The 23,941-nt window shown below is 42.0% G+C and overlaps 1 protein-coding gene across 5 annotated transcripts; it reads left to right on the forward strand.

Moving 5' to 3' along the window:
- The first annotated feature begins 5,430 nt into the window (after positions 1–5,430).
- Positions 5,431–20,018, forward strand: LOC119651968 (trypsin-like). 5 transcript variants are annotated; one of them, XM_038055856.1, is made up of 7 exons: positions 5,434–5,706; positions 5,772–5,894; positions 5,971–6,102; positions 6,164–6,262; positions 13,414–13,533; positions 13,682–13,839; positions 13,895–14,046. In XM_038055856.1, the coding sequence occupies exons 1-7, from the start codon at positions 5,575–5,577 to the stop codon at positions 13,998–14,000; spliced, it is 870 nt and encodes a 289-aa protein (XP_037911784.1). In that variant the 5' UTR covers positions 5,434–5,574; the 3' UTR covers positions 14,001–14,046. The 5 variants fall into 5 exon arrangements, with proteins under 5 accessions (XP_037911788.1, XP_037911786.1, XP_037911784.1 ...); XM_038055857.1 differs by having other exon boundaries at positions 13,898–14,046; XM_038055859.1 differs by having other exon boundaries at positions 5,437–5,706; positions 13,888–13,906.
- Positions 20,019–23,941: the final 3,923 nt, after the last annotated feature.

Consider the following 23,941-nt stretch of genomic DNA (forward strand, 5'->3'; position numbering starts at 1 on the left):
TAAAGTAATTTATGAATAAGGTTAGTTTCCAATAAAGCCGCAAAGTTTTAGGCTGTCGTCGATTGTCGTCTACCAGGCATAAGTCGAATTTTTCTGACCAAAATCCCTAATTACTAAGATTCAGTTAAAATGCAAAAAAGGTAAGGAACCAGGTTTATCCTCACCTGAGTTGCAATCGCAGAGCTGCATGCGACCAGGCGCGTGTCATGGGTTGCGGATAATGACATGACCCACCAGGTCAGCTACGAATATCGCAAGTTAATCTTGTAAATAAGTAGCCGCGGACAAGCAGAACGTTTCCTTTTGTGTTCGTCCCCCCTTACCGATTCTTCCCGTTCAGGGGGAGTAAACCTCCTTAACAAATCCATAATCCGGGATGAAGGGATCGACGCGCCTATCGGATGAATTGCGGTGACGTTACACTGTATTTCAGCGGCTCCCCTTCAAATACCTTCCCTACCTTTGGAGGTAACCATGGGGCATTGCAACATTGGGGCTCTGTTGCAGGGTTGACTACCTCCCCAATAGTCGTGGGAACAAAGACACGACACAAAGGCACGAAGACAGTACCCAACACGGTAAAGGGTCGTTCAACAACATCAGAGCGGCTCTTCGCCCTCGTATATTTTGGCGGTTATGCCGTCAACCACCAGGGACGGGAGACCTAGGAGACGTATGGTTTGGACGAACCAACTCAACGAATTTATCATCCGCGCCTATTACCGTGTCACGGATTTGGAACGGAATCCATCAGGGTACAGACATCGACTACATGACGCGTTCATAACCCGATTTCCGGAGCTAAGTCATGTTCCGGAACAGAACGTCGTCAATCAGTACCGGGTGATCGTGAATAACAACCGAGTTGCCTTACCAATTAGGCAACAAATCTTCCAAGAGGTTTCACTTGAGCTCGGGCTGGAGTCATCAAATTACCGGACTAGTCAAAGGAGTAACACAAGTACTCCACCTGTAGGGCACTCCATGAATCCAGTAGTCAGGAGAAGCTTAGTAACTGGGGATGTCGACCCAATTTATAATGAGGCTTTGACCGCATTCCAGGTCGTATTCACAGAGTATGCTGAGATTCTCCCAGACGCTAGGCCAAAGATCCCAAAACTGAAGTTTACTTCGGCAACTACTAACATCATTGCTGCCGTTCACAGAATTTTGGCTGATCGTTTGGCTAGCGAGATTACTGCTACAGAGGTTCACAGCCTGATCTACGTTGCAGCTGCCACGGTTATTCGTCTCCATAATCAACATCTCAGAGCGAATAACAGAGGTATGCGCAGAAGGACTTCACCGTTCTGGGTGTTTCGACTCAACAAAAGATTCGAAAAGTTGAGAAAGGAGATTGGTTGTGTCACGCAAGCACTCCTTGGAAATCCATCACCAAGAGTGCACAGATGCGTTGCAAACATCATTGGAAACTAAGATCTGTCCAATGATATGCCAATCGAAAAAATCCTCGAGGTGCTGAAGCAGAAACTTGCGGTATGCTCCAATCGCATCCGTAGGTATCAGAAAAGCTTTCAGCGAAGGACAGACAACACCTTGTTCTACCAGAACCAACGGGGATTCTACAAAAATCTCACCAACTCAGATAGGGAAAGTAACCTCGATCTGGATCAGGCAGAGGACTTCTGGAGAAGTGTTTGGAGCGAATTCAGCCGTTGCAATTTAGAAGCAGCGTGGCTCCCACACGTTATGCATTCATGCGAGGCCCTCCCCGAAATGACCATGCCTGATGTAACTGAAGTCGACGTTGAAGCAACCCTTGACAAGGCAGGTAACTGGAAGGCGCCAGGAGTTGACAAGATTCACAACTTCTGGCTGAAGCGGTTCAAGAGCACTCACAGGATATTGGCAAATCAATTTAATCAGATGATTGCCGATCCTGATTTAGTTCCACCATTTTTCACCAAGGGGATAACTTTCCTCATCCCCAAGGAACAGGGTGCCTCTTGCCCTTCAAAATGTCGACCAATTACTTGTCTTCCTACCATCTACAAGGTCTTCACTTCAGTTCTGTGAGCGAACATCTCAAAACATCTTGATGTTCATAAATTGATAGCTGAGGAGCAAAAAGGATGCGCAAAAGGCTCCCGAGGCTGCAAAGAACAGCTTATAATCGATACGGTAGCTGTAAAGCAGGCCGTCCATCAGAAACGAAATATCTCGACAGCCTAGATCGATTATAAATCAGCCTTTGACTCCATATCACGTGGTTACTACAAGTGTTACGCTTGTATAAAATCAACCCGAATGTCGTTCTTCTTCTGAGAACAATAATGAAGAATTGGAGCACGAAGCTATCGGTATCCTCACAAACATCAAGAGAGATACCAATCAGGCGTGGCATTTTCCAAGGCGACTCTCTAAGCCCACTGTGGTTTTGTTTGGCTTTGAATCTACTATCCCATCTTTTGCATGAAAGCAAATACGGGTTCCAGGTCAAGCATGGCATATTGTCGAAATGTACATTAAGCCATTTGATGTACATTGACGACATCAAATTGTATGCCAAAGACGAGAACCAACTTCGCTTCTTGCTGGACATCACCATCCAGTTCAGCAGGGATATCGGCATGCAGTTGGGTTTGGAGAAATGTCGCATAAAAACAATTGTTCGAGGAAAACACATCGACAAAGAAGGATACAGCCAAAATAACATCCGAATTGAGGGTATGGATTCGGACGACGTCTACGAATACCTCGGCATATTGCAAGCAACAACACCTGCTGTGGCAATAATCAAATCTAAGTTGCTGGGGGAATTTGAACGGCGTCTGGATCTTGTCCTTAAAACTGAGCTGTACGGGAAAAATAAGATCATGGCAATCAACACCTTTGCCATTCCCGTCCTTCTATACACTTTCGGTGTGATACAGTGGATTAACACTGATTTAGAATCTGTCAATAGACGGGTAAGGGTAGAGCTGCCGAAAAATTGAGGATCACTATCCCACGTCATCAGGGAGGAAGGGGGTACTTGATTTAAAAACGTTGCACTACAATCAAGTGCATTCTCTTCGTGAGTTTTTCTATGAGAAACAATCCTCTAGCCAAATACATCAGGCTACCGTCATGGCAGATAATAGATTATCTCCTTTGAACTTGAGAAGCAGAGAATGGGATCCCATGTCGAATGTTACTTCAGTCCAACAGAAGATCGACATGTGGAAAGAGAAACCCATTCACGGAGGTCATATAAAAAATTTGTTGTTGTCAGGCATTAACATCGAAGCCTCCAACAAATGGTTGACAAATGGTGTACTTTTCTATGAGACCGAAGCATTCCTAACTTCAATTCAGGATGCTTCGCTCCCAACAAAAATTATAAACGGTACATTCTTCACGACTCCTCAATCACCACCTCCAGTTGTAGGTTATGCAATTGTGAAGAGGAGACCATCCAGCACATAACATCTGCGTGCAGGATGTTGCGCAGTACCGAGTACACCAATCGTCATAACTCCGTCTGCAAGATTCTCCATCAAAACCTTGCGTTGAAGTATAACTTGGTGGCAACCTACCATCCTTACTATAAGTATACTCCGCAGAGAATCTGGGAAAATGATCGGGTCAAACTACTGTGCGATCACACTATTGCCACTGACCACAGTGTTAATCATAACAGACCCGATCTAGTTCTGCTTCTGAAGGAAGAACGAGCGTGCTTTATAATCGATGTAGCCGTACCGTTGGACCGGAACACTGTTGAAAAACAGCACGAAAAAATCCGGAACTAGGCCCCTTGGCAGACGATATGAAGCAGACTTGGAGACTACAGAAGATCGAAGTAGTCCCAGTAGTAATTTCAGCGGCGGGATTAGTCCCGCAGAACTTACATAAAGCGCTGAAAACGCTCGATCTTAGGGCTGGACTATACATGGAGATGCAAAAAGCGGTTATCTTTGCAACCTGTGCTATAGTCCGAAGAGTCCTGTCCGGTAACAATCTGACCTAATGGGTTTCAGTCTTGATCTGCACTGTCTTCGATATAAGATCCATGTCTCTGTAGTGTAGAACCTCCGCGTCATTGGCTGAAGTGTTTGCGACAATCGGGATGTAGTAATACATTTTCGCATGGTCGCACACACTTTGCGTTAAAACGCATCATCGCTGTGATGCGGGCCTTTGGATGTTGCCTTCAGCCCATCCTTAGGTTGGTCGCCCCTCGGTCCGGTTGGGCGGGAAGAGGGTCCGTGGGCTTTTTTAACTATATATATTTCACCCGCCAGTTATTTATGTCGACACTTCTATTCGTGTAAATATAAACGCCGATTAGTTGCAAATTCAAAGTCTACTATATGGGTGAGAAAAAGGAGTAACTAAAAGAAATGAAAAAATTGGTTAAGATGTATCACAGTACATCGGAGCTACCGGATGTAACAGGCAGTAATTATAATAATAGATTCCAGAAACAAGGTGCTTTAAAGGCGATGGCGGAAGAGTTTAAAACGATGGCGGAAAAAAAAGAGAAATTCATAACTTCAGGAATCAATTTTGTAGTGAATTTAAAAATACAGAGATACAAGCTCAGGCCCAAGTTATGATAAGTAATCCCTATCAAAATGGCTTTATATGGCCAAGAAACTTTCCTCAGCTGCTTGCAAAATATAGTTCATAGTCTGCGCGTAAATCTTTTGGTTCGTTTGAGTAATTATGACTATCCTAATATGCCGGAATCTTCTTGTCGCCAGTTTCCAAGGAGACCAACTTTAAAAGCAAGCCTTCCGAAATTAAAAGCGGTGTAGGATCCTCAATGCTGAGTTCAGACATTAATTGGCTGTAGGCAATGACATTCTACGTCTTAAAATCTACTCCCAAACCCCCATGAATCGTTAACTGCCCTGTGGCCCTGTGATAACCTTCACTGGATTGATGCTCAGCCTTACCTTCTTGTACCAAGCACTAGTGATTCTTAGTGCAGTCTAGTTGGGGGAGAAGGGAAGCTCTCTTTAAGCTCCACCAGCTTACCCTACTCACTGTAAACGTGAGATTTCATAGTTCGTTTCATTTGATTTAATGCAGCCGTTTTGGAGAAACGTGCGTGTGACGGATTTATCGACAAATGCACGCTTGATGTTAGTTGAAAAGGGCGCTTACTAAAGAAACCTGTTGGGGCTTTCTAGCCAATCTACAACTGATTTAAGCTTGTCAAAAATTTCCGCCAGAAGTAATAAATAGACAACCACTCCAGCACAAAGAAAGGAATTTTATCATCAAGTAATATTATATAATAGCAGGGCTTTTTGAAGCAGGTCTTGCAGTGTGTGCAGCAAGTTGAATCCACTTATTTCGAAACTGTGGTGGTACACATAAGAAAAGGGTGAGCATAATTCCACTTGCCTAGGCAATGCAACTTCACTTTTGTTTATATGTCAAATTTCCAGAAAAATGTTCAAAAAAGAAATGTCCTTGGACATTAACCTCACTGCAATCTTAGTTTTAATGGATTTCGAATCCTAGTCGTCTCTTGAAAAACATGTTCACATCCTTCAAAAATTACATTAAGTAGAAGGCTATCATGTCAAATAAAATTTGAAATAAAAGTCGTTGAACTTCATGATGGAGCGAAATTCTTGTATCCTTTTAATGTTATGCTCCTTTGCATTTCTCGACAAAAATTCTGTTGGGGCCCAAAAGACAAGATTAATAAATGCAACCCTCAGTCAACTTAGTTATTTCCCATGCATGGTGAGCCTCATTTTAAATAAGTGACTACACGCGAAATATTTGACCTAACCAATTACGCTTTTCAGGTCCAAATTGTTAAAAAAAATGATGAACACGTCTGTGGGGGTTGCATTTTGGATGATGAAAATGTAATAACAGCCGCTCGATGTGTCAAGCCATTCAGACAAAATTGGAGTGGGACAGAATTAGTGAGTAACTTACGTACATACTGAATAGTTTCGAGGAAAAATTTCGAAACCGCCTTTCATATTTTTCGGTTCACAGAAAGTTCGTGGTGGCGACGTTATTTTGCAAAATTCCAAGTTACCGACTTTCCAAGTTCGTAATGTCCGCAAATTCGTGGTCCATCCTGATTTCAACGAGAAAACTTTAGAAAACGATGTTGCTTTGCTGAAGGTCCTTATATTAAATTTTTCATTACGCCATAAACACGAACATTTAGAAATTGATTTTCTAGATATCGGATCCATTCATGCCGGCACCTAACCTGCATGAAGCCCAAAAGGGATTAAGCACACCACGGGGGCGCTGCTTTCTACCTGGTTGGCAAAATAATGTAAGTATTAACCCTAAAGTAAAATATAAAATCTAATCATCATCATCATTTATTAAATATAAATGGTGAAATTAAATGCACAAAAGTTGTTAACCTACGCTGTATAATCAGAATACAACCACTATAAGCTCTTACATTTCAATTGAGATTGCAATCAGTGATCACTTTAAAATATTTATTTTAAATTTTGAAAAAAGAATTAGCCTTGAAAATCTAAATACATTTTAGTTTAATTTTTTAAAAATGGAAAACTTATAATTTTGTAAAATTGTTGGCCTCAGCTTTATTTTCGTTTCATCATAATAAGAAATCGCTCAACTGAGAAATATCTTAGCGTGAAATTATAGAAGAATCTGAGGTAGTTATCTCAAACTCAAGTTGAAAATATTCTGATCCAATGTTGTTCCCGAACTGTTATATATGAGCAACGAAACGGATCTAAACTTTATTCAACATCTGCCTGCTTCCCGTCATCGGGGTAATTAGACCTGAAATAGTTTAGAATAACTTCGAATGAAGAACTTCGTCGAGATATCCGTGGATATGTTGATAAGAAAGCGAAAAGGCAGTGGATAGGTTACGCAATAACAAGGGCCGTAACTCCGCTGCAGGCTATCCCAAGTTGGCTAACAATGACGTCTAGGTGATGTTGACGCGATATACCCCATTCAGGACATTCAGGACTCGGTACTAATTGTAAACGTAATTGGTATACATCAATGAGTTTTTCGGTCGAGTGGGAGTAACATCAAATTGATGCTATTCCTTGTAAAAGCTCTTTTAGAATTCCTCTATTATAGCAGTGTGTAGCAAGTGAATACTACATCCCTAACATCTCAAGCTTCCGAGGGTTCTTACTCCATAGATGCCATCTGAAGTTTTCTGACTAAATCCTATTTTTACAGATAATAGTTGATTAGCAATCACGATCATCATTGATACGCTTTTGCGAAGACACTTGCTCAATTGAGGCAATCTCAAATTTGATGCGGATCCCTGTGAAAGAATGTAACCAGAAGCTGGTTACAGAAAACGGGAAAGGAACGGCTTTGTGTACTTTCTAGCCAGCCTCCAAAATCTCGTCTCATGGCTGACAAACACATTCAGCCCTGAACCGAGGAACTGGGCTCTGGTATACAAAGTATTATAGTAACACTAGAGTGAGTAAAATGGGAATTTAACTTGTTCTATAGATACAAGCTCTAATAATAGAGAGAATGTTAGCCCAGTGTCCACTTATTCGGAATATGTACCATATACGACTAGCACTGGCTTATATTCCAATGAATTAGCACTATGTGAAGGTGATATTTATTCGCAAACTGGGGAACCCACCTACACGAACACTTCTGTTTCCGTAATGGACTCACAGTGAACACTAAAGAGATTATACTCGTTATATTCACAGGGAACGTTCGGTAAGACGTTTATAAGCTACCCACCACAGGAACGGAAATCCAGCTGGTACAAACGGTCAAATATTTAGCAATTCACCTCCACTCCAACTTAACACAGAAACATCATATCTAGGAAAAATATCAGGAATCCGAGTGATTGCTCCGTTGCCGTATTACTGCACGAGATAAAACCTAGGGACTTTCACCACATGGATTCATTCGATGTATTCATCCATAGTAAAACCTATTTTGATGTATGCATGCATTGACAGAGGGAGTAACCTTTACTAACAGCAGGAACCTGCAGGCGAAAATTCAAACCTTCGGTTGCATGAGCATTATTGGAGAAGGCTATGTCGAGCGCAGGACTCGAAATCCAAAATTTACCCACCATTCGTTTGGAGTTGAAAAGAAAGCAGCTAACGACACATATAGGCTTGATACCATTGGCACGTAGAACACCGAAATACCATGCCATCATGTGTCTATCTAGAAATTCCTTCACGTTTGCTAGCTCCGATGTCGTCAGACCGTATGGTTTCCAAATTCGGCTATAAAAAGGCATACTTCCTCGTCACCAAAGGACCATGAATCTTCCGGGATTACACATATAGTAACCTTCACCGACGGGTCGGTCATCCAAGACGGATCAGGCGCAGGGATGTTTTTGGAAAATATGGTTATAGAAGTGGGGCAATCCCTCGGGAAAATAAAAACCATATTCCAGGCGGAGATGTATGCCATTTCAATGTCAGCAGAAAACTGGGGTAAAATGGCTGGGTCGAAGCATTCGAATCTATTCAGACTGTTGTGCAGCGTTACCACCACTAAATAGCAAGCTGACAGACTAACTGGATCTTCAATGGGGCCAGAGCCAGCTTTGAAGTCTGAAATTGCAGGTATTTACACCGCTGAACACAGCAGACACGTTTAAACTCTTGCCAACAGGCGAACATTTTGGGAAAAAACCGCGGGTCGTTAGGGCAGCATTTCTGTTATCCCTTAGGAAGGGGAGGGAGGTCCTCGACGCTGCTTCGCTTGCAGCTGATGGGCGAATGGCCTAGTGGCCGCGGTGGTTAGCCACTAGTCTTGTTTGTTTGGTGTTAGTGTTGTCTTGCGATGTCCTTTGTGTTGTATTGTACGCAGAGCGGTAATTAGCTGGTGAAAGGTTCCGTTGCGGTTATCCGCCTTGTGCTGATTCCAATTAACCCGTTGGGGAGTTCCGTCCCCACGTACTCGAGGAGGGCGATCAGACCCGAGTCTGCAAGGGGCTCATCTGAATTGGCTCTGCCACGAAGCCTCACCGGAGGCTATCTGGTACCATGGGAACCGGGATGGCCCTCTGAGAGCATATGCTCCAGGAGAATTCCTGGAGGATGTATTCTCGGCCCGGTTATTTGCGGTTGGCCCCCTAGTGGGAGTTTCATGGTGGTTGTGGTTATGCCTACATCGCGGGCAGAGCTCCTCGGAGCTCGAGCGTGGAGTTGCACTGTACAACTCGGGTGCCGTACCACTTAGTTGCGGAAGAGGTGTTAGATAGGCCTCGCATTCACTGGTATGAATGCTGAGCCTGCACTCAGTATAAACCAGGACCGCTGTGCTTGCATGGCGGGGCTCTAATTGTGGTCCCAAAGTCAGTGTCCAAAGAGGACCGTGGGATTATGCCTTCAAGGTTCAGAAGCGAACCACTAATAACCGGGCCGAGAGCACATCCGCCAGAAATTCTCTTAGAACATATGCTTTCAAAGACCATCCTGGTTTCCATGGTATCATCATCGAAATGATTCTGGACCCTTCATAATATTCTCGCCGGCTATACGTCGCCGCTCATTGGTCCGTAAATACCATTCTTGTGATTAACGCAATAGAAACATCCGATATTCTGTGTGTGTTGGTGTCGGCGTAAAGATCTGTGTAATGGAACGTTCGAGTGACATCGAGCGCTTTCTTTGCTTCCCGGTTGGCATTCGTGTCAATTTGCAATTGGCCTGTGTTTTATTGCCGAGAAACTTCTGATAGAGGCGTTTTTTTTTCACATAGCATAATTTCAACATCATCATTCCATCGCTTACCTGGGTTGTTGACCTGAATAGTTGCATAGGACGTTTTGTGGATCGTGTCTTTCACATGGTTCCACGATTCTTCCAAATTCGTAGTGGCGTAGTGGAACAACTCCAACTATACTTTGTAAATCTTTTTCCCTGATTTTTCCTATTTTTGTTTTACTGAGGATACATACAAAGTACGCTTCCTCAAACCCGGCTCCTTTAACTCGGCTTGGGACTAGCACGCTATATAAATAATATGGCGGACTAGAACTAGTGATATATAAAAATTTCAGTATGATCAGTTAAATAGAATTTTAGTTCATTCATTATTCTGTTAAGGGAAAGTCGAACCGCGTTCTTAAAGAACTATTGTGCCCCTTTTACTGGTTATAGTTTATCTATTAATCATAGTATCTCAAGCAAGCCTATAACCGTCAGGAATTTTAGTATGTTTCCTACTTCCAGATCTTTCAGCTTTGCATCTGGTATTAAGTACTCTTCCATATGCATCAACCTACTTTACACAAGTGCCGGACACTGTCCCAGGACGTGTATAGAGGTTTCATCATCCTCCGCACAAAACCCACCGGCAATGGGTGTAGATATCTCTAGTTTCCCTAGGTGATCGTTCAGCCGACAATGACCAGTGAGAATTCCCACTATGATTCGGAGGTTCTTTTTGGTGAGGTTTAAGCAATCCTTTGTGCACATGAGTTCGTATCCCCCAATACGCACCCTGGATTGCTCTATCCCTGGTAGGTCCGCCCAGTAGAGTTCCCTCAACCGTTCCTCTTCATTTCTTAGCGTCATAGCCATGAAACCGTTTCCGATTCCACAGAAGGGTTCTGGCCCGTGTATAGGCGTCCCTACTTCCTTCTTGGCTAGTTCGTCTGCTGCTTCGTTGCCTCCCAACCCAGCATGGCTTGGAACTCAGAGTATCCAGGCCTTGTTGGACGGGCCGAGTGTATTCAGTCTCTCAAGGCATTCCCATACCAGTTTAGAGTTCACCTGGTTGGACCAAAATCCCTTGATCGCTGCTTGGCTATCGGTGAGAATAGCAATGTTCTGCCCCCTGTAGTTCCTTTGGAGATTAAAGGAGGCTGTCTACGGCGTATATTTCCGCCTGGAGTATGCTAGTGAACCCGCCCATTGGCTCGAAGTACATTTTTCTTGGACCAATGACACCAGCACCCGCTCCCTCTGCAATTTTAGTTGTGCTTTCCACCATTTATTTAAAGTTTTTTTTGTAGGGACTCCAACACGGTGCATGCTCTTCTATTTGCTGTAAATATTGGGTTGGGGAAAAAGTAATGTCACATTTGTGATCGAATTTTAACGCTTTATTTAACATACTTAGAATTTTCCGATTTAAGTCAAATATACGCCGTTTTGTTCGCAAACTTGTTGCCATTTAGAAGGCAAGTTCATTATCCCCCCCCCCCCCCTTATAACCCCCCCCCCCCTCTTATTTGCAAAAAACTCAGACAGTTTTCGCAAGCCTCTTTTGAGGCCCAATTAGTAGCGCCAAGAGCGTTTTGCATGGACCGGGAGAGACGGTAATCACTTGGTGCCAGGTCCGAAATATACGGTGGGTGCTATAGGAAATCCCATCCGGGCTCCTGTAGATTCTGGCGGGTCATCAATCCCACCAAACACAAAGCAAAACCTTCCTGACCCTCAATCCAGGTTTGCGATGGTTTGGGCCAGCTCGCCGCGCTTCGACCACGATCTATTTCGCTTGAGATTTTCATACTTGATCCACTTTTCATTTCAGTCGAGCGGATTCTCACATGCCCGTCTACTTGTAAGATTTTGACGGTTTCTACGGTTTCTACGACGATTGGTCTACAAGTACGGGGTGTTTCTTCGACATCCACTACACCAGAACGAAATCTATCGAACCAACGCTGTGCTGTGCGAATTGTTACAACATCGGGCCCATAAGCTTCACAAATTTTTTCGGCCGCCTTCGTTGCATTTTTACATGTCAGGTAGGAAAAATGTAAAATATGACAAGGAAGAAAGGTAGACTACATCTTTGAAGCGCTATAACTTGAGACTGAAACGTACGATCATAAAACTGTCAAAGAGACACCTGTAGCCCATTGTCATCTTCAAATAGCCGTATAGTATGACCCGATGCGATAAGTACAACACAAGATATGTTTAAGCGTCGCCATCTATTGACAAAATGCATTACTTTTTCCCCAACCAAATATTTTGAATTTCAACTTAAAATTTCTACGGTACACTCCCAAAATACTCTAGTTTCAAAATGTATATAAAGTAAAAGGTTGATTTCTAGAAACCTCTTAAATTATTTAGAACAGAAAATCTTAAATATTGGCTTGCTTTTGGCAGAGTTACAGGTAGCACCCTCCCGTAACACTACTCATGAATTTATTCTGAAAGTAAAAGTGCTTAATGCTATCTATGCCTTTTTTGAGCGTCCAGATTGGTCAAGTAGTTTGAGTGCTTGGCTGTCGTAGCGGAAGGTCGCGATTTAAATCCCGAAGCTGGCAGATAGATTTGTTATCGTCACTGGAAGTCGGATACCAGTCGGCTCAGCTGTGAATGAGTACCTAAGTCAAATCAAGATAATAATCACGGGCGAGCGCAATGCTGACCACATTGCGTCCTAATGTGTATCGTTACGATCTTGAATGAAGTTTTCTAACACATCCTTGTGAATTATTGCGCCAACGGTTTTTATTATTAATGCCTTTTTGCGTTTTGATTTTTCTTGTGATTTATAATCGTTATTGCATTTACGTGAATGACTGAGCTTTAAACCCAGCATGACCAAAGCAAAGTTCTTCGTTTTTCAACGCGCCTTATCTCCAGATATCTTTTACTTGGAATATGTATGCTTTTATTTAGTATTTACCTTTTCGGTTATTAAGGTTTGGGTAAACACAAAACCTTATTAAAGTCGGTTTACTGTCCGTCTGTCTTTTTTTTTATTTTTTTTAAGGAGGTGGAAATCTTCAAAAGACTCTGGCCTGGGCACGCCAGAGAGTGGGATTTACAGCGATCATGGAATTGATCGTATCCCAGTCTTCCTGGTAGGCTACTATTCTGCGAACAACATTTTCCGGTGATAGGACTTCACCTAAAGTTTCCTTTAGGTCCGTCCTCTCTGCCTGTTTATCTGTCTGTCTGTCACACGCATTTTCCTCGGAGACGGTTATAGCGATTGACACCAAATTTGGTACAAAGGTGGGGACTGTGAACGCTCACGCATACAGTGAGTTACATCCTTTTATGTTGAATTTAAGGGGGGGGTCCCCATACATGCAAAGGGGGGTGTCAATTATTTTTTCTTCAAATATAGTCATGTGAGGTGTCAAATTAAAGGTCTCAGTTAGTACTTTTCAAAGCCGGTCTTAGTTTTGACATTTGTTGTAAAGGTGGGGAGTGCGGGGGGTTGAAAGTGATCACTTCTTTAAGGGGGCCATTCTCAGAAACTACCCAACCGAAAAATCTGAAAAAAAAAATCACGAAGCTGCCACTATATGGTGCCTGAGCTCCGAAATACTTTCCACACCGATATCTGTTCAAATAAAGTTAATAATAGTATATTACTAGAATTTTTTGTAATTGGCTGAAAACCCCCCGTTAAGTTCATCCTAGCACCACCAAATTTGCAGTGATGTAGGCTATAATGTAGAGCATGATCTTACCAAGTTTCACCTTGTATTTCCAGAAGGAAAAAATTGGAATTTTGCACTTTGCCACAGTGTATGTAACAAGTGCATCAAAATGTAGTCGAACTGTAAAAAAAACTATATGCGCGGAAAGTAAAACTCGGCAAGGAATGTGTGAGGTAAATATCGTCATACAGGTTACAAAAAAACAATACAATGTTGTAATAATTGGTCCTATTTATGCATATGTAAATCTTCACGGGATAAGCTTGTTTCCCAGTTTATCAATTACTCCTACCTACAGAGCATATGTAACCAATTTTTCAGATTGATTACGGCGGCCCCCTAATATGTGGAACTCAACTGTACGGAGTGTTTATAGGACCTCCAGATGCTTGCAAAGGGAAACCAGCACTTTTTACTGACCTGTCTGATTTTGACAACTGGCTGGAAAAGAATACTTACAGAATGGCGCTTGATAAAAAGTAAGACTGTTTGTCTCAACAAAATCATTTATTAGAATTAACTCTAAGTTAATAGCAGGTCTCTTTTACGAAGTGCTGCGGGTGCAGATAGCATTTTAGGTGGACAGATGAACCTTATCGTCATATTGCCTTTATGTGCCTTAAAATTGTTAAGTAGATAAGATCATACGGTATTATAATTGAATAAATTATCTAAATGTTTATGTACTTTTTTAGTATTCAATTATCTATTCTACGTCTGTATAGATGCTGTGTTATCAATTTTTTTACATAGATGCCATTAGAATACGAAAATATTTTATACCAATAACTTCAGTATAGTTGGAGCATTAAAAACTTTGCTTTGGTGATGAGTGCCCTATTATTATATTTTTAAAATTTCCTGCGGTCATCCTAGACCCGTAAAATTGGATTAATATAGGCTGTAATATGGAGCAGTCTACTGGAGAAAATGTGGTGGAAATCCTATTATTATTAACAAAGGAACAGTAGGTCAAATTTGCCTTTTCTGTGTCAAATTGGTGCTTTCTAAGAGAAAGAGAAAAGAAAAAATACCAGCTTGGTAAGGCGCGTGTTACAGAAGCCGCCTGGCTGGGATGCTGTCTGACGGGCCATCGCATCTCGTTTCCTATTTTATCTGTATGATTGTTGTCTGCAATTGCTTTATCGGCAACTATCAGAGTTGTTGTCCTCCTGTAGTTGCCAGAGAAGGATAAGAGAAATTTTGAGTCATACTGGGCTTTATCTATTGTTCCGTTAAGCATTCGTCCCCGACTAGGATCAATCGCAGGTCCATTTATATGGAACCTGATGATAGTTGAACTGTTGGGTAAGCTTAATTCGGCGATTGAATTCGTTGCCTGCTCGGTTGATCTCCTCATTCTTGTTGAGGGGAACAGCTAATTTCAGTTCAGGCAACGGAGTATTTATCAAGCTCAGGATGTGTTTAAGCAAATTAGTGTGTATGTTGAGGAGTGGGATGAGGTGTGAATGGAGTCTTAGTAGGATAGCAGCTAGGTCCATATATGGGGACTCTTCATTATACGTTGTATGAGTTTACAATGACGATGCAGGGTAGGAAATAGCTCTATGCGAGTAGTGTTGTTAGCACATCTTCCTGTGCGTCGCACGATTTCGACCGATGACATGCAGTTTTGAGTATTACTCCTCTTGATCTAGTCTGGTGTGCAGGGTCTAAATAGTCATCTTTGCTAAATAGGGTATCTTTGCTGCAAACTTTTTTGTTAGAGTGGATCAGGCAAAGGGTTAGGATACTTGTGGTCAAAAAGTTATTAGATTAGAGTGTAACATTTAAGTGGTAGCTTAGAATAAAAGTGGGTCACATACGACTACGTTGAAAATATTTCTATCAGAGGGAGTTTTGTGGTGGGCTTTGGGCTTGGGATGGGCTTCCTTCTGACTGTGTCTCTCTTCTAGCGAAACCTTGCCTTCAGTGAGCGTCGGATTGTGAGAAGGGCATATTCCGAGGACTGGGTTTAGTCCTTTGTGTCTGTCCAGCGTTCTCGTAGTAAACGGTAGCTTTGATGGTAGCTAGTGCCTTGCTAGCAGTGATACGCTTTGATGCCTCAATGCCTACGCACGTGGTGTTTTCCAACGAAAGAGGGAGTTCATCGACGCTGCTACATCAGCACTTTGATGGACTATAGGGGTCATGGAGGACAGCCTATGTCTTGTGTTGTTCGCGGAGCAGTAATTTACTGGTGGATAGGTTTAGTTAAGGTCCCCCTTACCGAGCAAATTTCATTTAACCCTGTGGGATTTCTCACGTAATCGAAGGGGCAATCAGACCTACCCTCAAAGGCTCATCTGAAAGAAAATTCCTGGGGGATACGCTCTCGTCCCGGTTATTTGCAGTTGGTGGGAGTTTGATGGTGGTTTTGCCCATATCGCGGATAGAGTTTCTCGTAGGCTCAAGCGCGGAGTGGAGTTGTTCAACTCGGGAGTCGGTTATTGCGGCATCCATTTCCCTCTTATAGGTGTCGTGGAGGGCTGCGTTGTGGATGGCTTCAGTGTTAACTCTCACCTGGCGGCGTTCCATCAACATGTAGTCAATTTGATTGAAAGTAGTCCCATCTGGAGAGGCCCACGTATGTTTGTGGACCGCTTTCCGCGCAAAACAGGTACTTCCAACAACCATTTCGTGTGACCCTGCTAGTTGAATAATCCGCAGTCCGTTATCATTTGTATTTTCGTGTAAGCTATGGGAGCCAAAGTATCGCCTGAATACGGACTCCCTCCCTACTTGGCTGTTAAAATCCCCAAGTATGATTTTGATATCATATCTGCGACAGGTTGCGAGGGTTCGTTTTACTGCCTCGTGGAAGGTATCCGACTCTACTGTCTCCTGTGTAGGGGCGTGAACGTTAATGAGGCTTATATTTCTAAACTTGACTCGCAAGCGTAGAGTGCACAACCGTTCACTTATGTTTTCAAAGCCGATAACAGCAGGTTTCATTTTTTGGCTGACTACGAACCCTACTCCAAGCACATGGTTTACTGGATGGCCACTATAATATATGGTGTAGCGGCTTATCTCCAGGAAACCGGTCCCTGTCCAACGCATCTCCTGTAACGCTGTTACATCAGCCATATATTGGGGTAGGGTATCGGCTAGCTGCTTATCAGCGCCATCTCTGTACAGATAGTGCACGTTCCATGAGGAAATGCGCAAATCTTTATTCCATTGTCGTTGCCGGGTTCGTCGTTGTGTAGTCCGTCCAGTCCGAGGCTCCTGTTGTGGCTTCGTAACAAGTTGTTTTCCGTGTAGGGTTGTCAGCCCTACCCAACCCCCAAGCTGGAGGACTTTCATCCATCTCCGTCTGAAGCTTTTTGTTCAGAAAGAGCTCCCAGCGGTCACTACGTGGAGGTGGAGATAGGGTTTGGTAGTAGAGCTATTGGTGTTGGTTCAGCATGCATTTCCCAGGTTTTATCCTCCATCGTGGGTACCAATCCACGTTTTGCTCTGGGACCTATACTATCCTTTGACCACCATGTTTTCATCGACTTTAAAGTCGCCTATGATAGTATAGCCTTAGCTGATGACATTGACATTATGGGTAGAACAACTCGAGATGTACAGTGTGCCTTCATCCAGATCGAGCAGGCGGCGCGATATCTTGGGGTGCACAATTTTGAAGGCAAGATGAAGAACATGGTGGCAACGTCAGCGCCAAAACCAAAAGAACGAACAACATCGAATGGCACTGGTCAAACGAAAGCAATGAAGATAGGAGACCACAACTAATAAAACAGCTGTGACCATGAAATCCTCGCACGATTGTTGGCCGCCAACAGCCGATTTCAGCTAAACAAACTGTTTGGTTCGAAATGTCTCACCTTAGGGTCAAAGCTATTGCTGACTTGACTATTATCTTACCAGTCCGCATGTATTCTTCGGAGACCTGGGTTCTTAGCAAAAAACTGCGAACTCTTGGACACAATCGAGAGAAGATTCCTCCGAAGAATTTTTGGCCACCTACATGAGGATGAACGATTCCTTGGCCCACATAACGATGGGTGGGTGGACAGGTGAAGTAACCGGCATGAAGTCGAGTAAGACAAACAACACAATAATTGCGTTACATTAATTAGCGAGATAACACACTGCCACCTTCTGTATGTATTTAATGCAGGCAGAATTTTTTCCGCAAAATAACAGAAGAGAAAAGAGGTTTCGAGGCTGCGCAGAATCTTTAACAGGAATGAGTCGGCCAAGTTGGACTTTCACAAACACAAACTCCACACTGGAATCAGTGCACACCCTCTTGGAAGTACACCGTTCGGGAGAACTGGTGAGAGAAGTGGAAAGGGGCGGGTTGGCGGTTTCTGCAATCCCTCTAACACGTAAATGCTTCAAAGGGAATTAGAACACGGCGAAAGGAGTTATTATCAATGAAAAAGCGGGGGCTGCCATACTGTCTTTTGGACACTTCAAAGCACCTGGCATGGATGACGTTTCTCCAGCAATACTAAAGGAAGGGATGGAGCACCTAGAGCGATTGCTAAGAAATATCTTTCTAGCGGATCTTGCTTTGGGCTACATATCTACCTCTGGGCAGAAGTTTAAGGTTGTGTTCATACCGAAACCAAAGAAAAATGACTACTCAAATTCAGATCCGCTTGACAGCATTCTTCCTGAAAGGACTGGAGAGACTGGTTGAACGTCACGTCCGTTGGAAGGCGCTTAGGTCGTACCCACTAAATCAAAACCAACATGCTTACCAGCGTTGAAAATCCTGATGTTCATTTTTCGATTTCAAAGGTAGAGGATGCAACTCTGAAACGCAAGTACATTGAAGAGGCGTTTGATTGTGCGCCTTTCAGAAAATTTTGTAATGCCGCCAGAGCGCATAGTGTTGAGGATTCTTTAATTAAGTGGAGCAATGCTACGCTATCGCAGAGATTTCTGTGTGCTGAAATGGATGTCTATCGCTTCCTAACAGTAGAAGCAACGAAAGGTTGCCCCAAGGAAGTGTAGTAACGCCACTTCTGTGGGGCATGGAATTTCAGTTAATTCAAATTAATCCACAATGGTATTCTAAATGTAATTTCGTGTGGTGTTTCTAGCCGTTAAATTATTTGAAATAGGTAAGACTTGCTTTTTTCCATTCGCTAGTGATATTTATTGATCTTGCAAATACTGATATTTCGGGAAACACTTGTTCCTATGAGCTGCGCAGACGGAGCTTTGCCTTGACATGGGGAAGTAGGAATTATGTAGTAATGTTGATACGTTGCTATTATCAGACCAATGTTCATGCCCCCCCCCCCCCCTCGCCCTATCTATAGTGTCGTCATGGGTGAAACAAAAAAGTGGGTTAAGGTGGTTGAGGTTTTCTCCATAAACTAACCGCAAAAGAAAAGAACTCTGTGCCTGGGTGTTAAAATGGCCATGACCATAACATCCGGCACATCTCTAGACGCGTAATTCAATTTTCAGCCCTTGTCTGTATTTATTCAAAGCAGTCCAATGAGTGCAGCTCATAGACTAAATCGATTAGCTCTATGGGGAAATAATGGGGAAAGAAGAAGAAGAGTTATTGGGAGAACTAAATACAGTTTTCGTAATGCCTTCTGATTCTCGGATCCCCAAACAACTTGGTAGCAGAGGGTTGAGTTTCCCCCATTCTGAGACCGGAATCAAAAACTGGAGTATCACTAGCATTGACTAATGCTGCTATCAAAATCTGGGAGCAAGCTCAATACAATGGCGTGTGACAGAGGCTAAGTGCTGCTGAACACACTAAACTCTTCCTGTCAGAACCTCACAAGCATACTGGAAAGTTTATCATGTCGAAAAATAGGAAGACTTTCAGAGGTACTGTGGGCATTCTGGTGGTCCATAATTCACTATGTTCAGAACAGAAATTGTACAAGGTGATACGTGTTTCTCCTGTAATGAGGAAGTGAAATGCGTGGAGCATTTTTGATGTGAATGGCTCTCCGTATGGACCAACATTACCCCATTGATCATAGTTTTTATATAACATTGACTTGTTCATTTTTAGATTAAGTTTTCAGGGCATTGCCACTGAATTCAATTCCTTCCAAAAGAACTTTGAGATCCGAAAATGTTTATCTTTTTTCCAGAAGGGGCTACCTACTTTGCACTTTATAACGTTTTATCCCACGGATATTGATAAATGTGATCGACGACCAAAGAAAGCCATATGTGCCACAAGCCCAATTCGTCAAGCAGCATGTAAGGTAAGTACATACATTGAATTGAGAGGTTTTACGATTGCAAACATTAGATGAGACAGTCGATGTTAATTGCAAAAACCGAAAAGTCTACGGCTTCATTTCACTTCGATTTTTCAGAACTATTTCGGGAGCCCATTAATATGTGGGAAAAAAATGCATGGAGTATTCATAGGGCCAAATGGGGCATGTAAAGGTCGCCCAGCTCTTTTCACTGATATTACAGCCTTCGCCGATTGGTTGGAACAAATGATTTATCAAGAAGATGATCTCCCTCATCCTAGTGGAAGACAATAGGGAAGTAGTTTATTCTTTTCAACAATTATCTTCAATCTATTGGGTGTGATTTAAATAAAAGATGATGTTGTGATTGAACAGCAATTCTTTCATGAAAGGATGTAAATTGAGATATTAATTTTACATCAGATATCAAAATAAAACAGAATAAAATTAAACAACTCATTTGTGTGTACATAATTTTGTTTTTGTTCAGGCCATTACCTTGACCCTCACCCTTTAGAATTTTCTTGCTCTAAATATTCATCTACAAACTTATGCATATTTTTTCTATGTTTTAAGCTGAATAGAAAGTCTAACAACTCGCTTGAAAGTCAGTGGAGTGATGAGCATCGGAAATAAAAGGCGAGCTTGCTCAATCGCTTGAGTAAGCAAGCCCGCTCTTTACGAAATGCATGAAAACTCTACTCCCGTTTTGTCTTAAAAAATGTCGAATGTGAAAACTAATCAAACTAACAAATTTTGAACAGATATTTTGCAACGTATATACCTAAAAGTTTGTTATTGTTATTGTTTGACAATTGTTTTCCTTTTGAGTTCTGTTCAAATCTCCCGCTTCTCATCAAAGTTAAAATAGAAGCGGCAATTCACCAGAACATTTTACAGCGGTTCTCTTTCTACAACTTCGCTTGACGTCTATCGTATCATTTTTGACGCGCAATGCGCTGTTTACTTTTTTCTCTTTTTCGTTTCCTTTCTTCTCATCCTGCTTTGTGCGGGCAATAAAATTAATCAATACTAATCTTTCGTTTTGTTTGTTATATCATTTCGTTTTCACCCAACCGTGAGTTTGGTTGAATGTCGAAAGAACTCCGGTCCCAGTATTTTCAAAGAACGCGTTTTTCGAACGTTTTTCGCTTTAAAAACTAAAGCGTTTCTCGAACAAGTTCGAATGTTCATTTTTCGGTTTTTTATTTTGTTGAAAATATTGTTACAAATTATTTACTTTGACAATACATTTTTAATTGGTTGATTTCATGACTAAATGAGACTAAACATTCCAAGCAAATTAAAGGAGTCAAGATTGAGCAACTGTAGCTACGGCATTTTGTTATAGAAAAAACTGTATGTTTACACCTCAATGTCAAATATGACATTTCATTACGGGTAAAAAATACTATAAAATATTTAAAAACCGGTTATCTGGAAGAACTTCTTCCATTTGGACATTATACGAAATAGACTTATCCGACGAATTTGAATATCTACCGAGAAGAGAAAAGGACCTGTTTCCACTGTAAACCTAAATTTCCTTAGTGTTACATTAGTTCATGATATACGGCGTGTAATACCCAAAAAAATGGCATATACTAAATATCAACCAACGTGACCACGAGCAGTTTAGCAGCTTTAATTTCATCTGCTCTTTGAAGTTATTACAATAATTCAAATAAGTCACGGTAAGACAGCCAAGTAAACAAAAAGGGCGATAAAAATGTATAAAGCAAATATCTTTCAAAAGAAAGCTAAAAAACTCAAAATCTAATTCACTTGCCAAAATTTCTAAATTTCCACTTTCTGTTCAAAAAGTGAATGACTACCCCGCAAATACTTTTGACAGAATTTGACTTTTCATTGTAAAATAGAAACTAGCTTGTCATCAGATGAAAAACTGTCCTTAAATTCTTAGTCCAAATTATAATATATCATATTGGAGTGCATTAATTAAATTTTGAAACATGGCTAAATCAGATCGATCAAATCCACCCCAAGGTCAACAGAAATCAATTCTTAGAAAGAGTGAACCTGGAAAAAACGCACAACCACCCCGAAAAAGGGGTGGGCAAGAATCTGCACAAGTTGACCCTCTTCCTTTACCTAATGGGAATGGAGCTGACCCACCACCGAATGGAAAATTTCTAGTAAAAAGACTTACAAAACTCACACGCAATCCTTTTTTAAACTTCATTAGGCATCTGCGCATGGAGCGCGATTTCCGCGATATGAAGGAACTTTTCAAAGCTGCTGGAGTTGCATGGAAAAATCTGTCGGAAGATGAGAAACAAGACTATAGAGAAGAAGCTACAACTATAGACGCACCTGTGCTTCCTCCACCATTTTTTAAATTAGGAGAACAAAAGCTTGGTCCTTCACTTCGCCGAAATCTGGCGAAATTTAAAAGCCTTCTTGACAAGGCTGTGGAGAAAAATCTAGATAATGTGTGTGAACAAGAAATGGGAAAAAGTGGAAATGGTCGATAGTGAAAATTATGATGCAAAAGAAGAAATGAATGAATTAATATAGAGTAGTAATGTAATTTGTAATGTTTTGGGATAGTTGTGCCTGTAGAATAAATAAAGTAGAACGTCATGAATACGGTGAACTGTTTTCTCATATATCAATCGCCACAGTAAGTTATCTATATAATAACTTTTTTTCGAGAAGACACTGTACACGGTAATAAACCTTGAAATAGATGCCGTATGATATTTGTTACCTCTTACCTCTTATTATTTTACAATCAAAGGGACAATATTTCTTAAAATACCAATTTTTGAAAAATGGCGGGTTTAAAAATAATAAAATATAATATTACATAATTAATATTCATTGTGATGATTCTTGCATAGATAATCTATTCAAAAAGGGATACTAATTGCCTAAGCACGAAATCATCCTTAGTGAATGAGGACTACAACACGATGAACACCTCATTGAGGACACCTGTACTCGCCTTCTTCACAAACTATTCATGGTAGCAATCACTCTTACTCGACGATAGAGATCGCTGAAACCGAGAAAGTCTAAAACATCTCCACTGTAATGTCCGTAAAACCCTTTGTCACGTCCAAGGCGAAGCAAGAAGGCTGCTCCGCGGCCAGCCAAACACACGCCTCCAAACTGCTATATCCAATTTCCTATGCTCAAAATTAACGACATGCACAGCCCAATGGAGTGCTTCACTAGGCTAACCAAAGTTCTAAGTACATAAAGTGTAGGGTAAGCAGACGATTCCACACAGCAAGCTTCCTTGCTTGGGTCAAATTATCACAAAGATGAGAGCCGAAAATCGAGCTGTTTGTTTACGCAGACCCACTAACTACACAAACACCTACAATTTAAACCACCTTACAATTCCGTCAATCTGTCAAACAAGCCTGGCAGTTCATTTAATAATAATAATAATCGTTGGCGCAACAATCCAGATTGAATCAGGGCCTTGAAGTGTGTTAGAGCACTTCATTCAAGACCATAACGGTACACTACAGTGCACTATAGGAGGCAATGTGGTCAGCATTGCGCTCGCCCGAGATTATTACCCTGATTTGACTCAGGTACTCATTCACAGCTGAGTCGACTAGTATCCGACGTCAAGTCACGATACAAATCCCACTGCCACCAGCGAGATTTGAACCGCGGCCTTCCGTATTATAACCCAGTGCTCCAACCACTGAGCTATTCGGACACTTCATTTAATGCTCAACGCAATTATCAATTTACTAATACTACACCAAGGGGACGTTTGGATTTTTGAGCAGAAGCTTAACTTTAGAGATAGTAAAACTATTTGGTATCAACTTGAACTGTCCCTCGACGAACGCAATCCACAAATACTGCTGATCACGTATGCCAGTGCATGTGTCACAAACAGATCCACTAACTGGGGACGACAATAAATCAATACTTTAAAATCTAATCACCTCTGATCGATCCCAGATTGGGGCCGCCCTCTATGCAATTTCAATTCAATTTCAGACTCCAGAGGGAAACAGCTTTTGGAAATGGCGGCGAGAACCGAGCTCGCAGTTTTAAACAGCGGGTCCACGCAACGTTTCGGCGCCCAGGCTGTGAAGGAGGGGACTCCGGTGGGTGGTAGTGTCACAACTGACACCGTCGTAAATTCATTGATGAACCTGATAACGACGGCGTATGAGGCTTCCATGCCCCGGAGGTTCCCCAGGCGTGACAAGCTTCTATGTACTGGTGGACGACAGAAATTGCCTACCTACGGAGGGAGTGTCATAAGCTCCGCCGTTTGGCACAACGTTTGCACGTCACCGAGGAGACATGCGCCATAAGGGCACAGTATAGATCAGCAAAAAGGAGACTCCTGCGCTATAAATAAAATCCAAGCTCTCGGTTG

This window comes from Hermetia illucens, chromosome 3 (assembly GCF_905115235.1).
Source record: "Hermetia illucens chromosome 3, iHerIll2.2.curated.20191125, whole genome shotgun sequence".
Lineage (NCBI taxonomy): Eukaryota > Metazoa > Arthropoda > Insecta > Diptera > Stratiomyidae > Hermetia > Hermetia illucens.

Coding starts and splice junctions, on each gene's coding strand:
- LOC119651968 (XM_038055856.1), top strand. CDS start 5,575: ATGATGGAGCGAAATTCTTGTATCCTTTTAATGTTATGCTCCTTTGCA. Junction 6,103..6,163: donor ACGATGTTGCTTTGCTGAAG/GTCCTTATATTA, acceptor TTGATTTTCTAG/ATATCGGATCCATTCATGCC. Junction 6,263..13,413: donor TACCTGGTTGGCAAAATAAT/GTAAGTATTAAC, acceptor TTGTATTTCCAG/AAGGAAAAAATTGGAATTTT.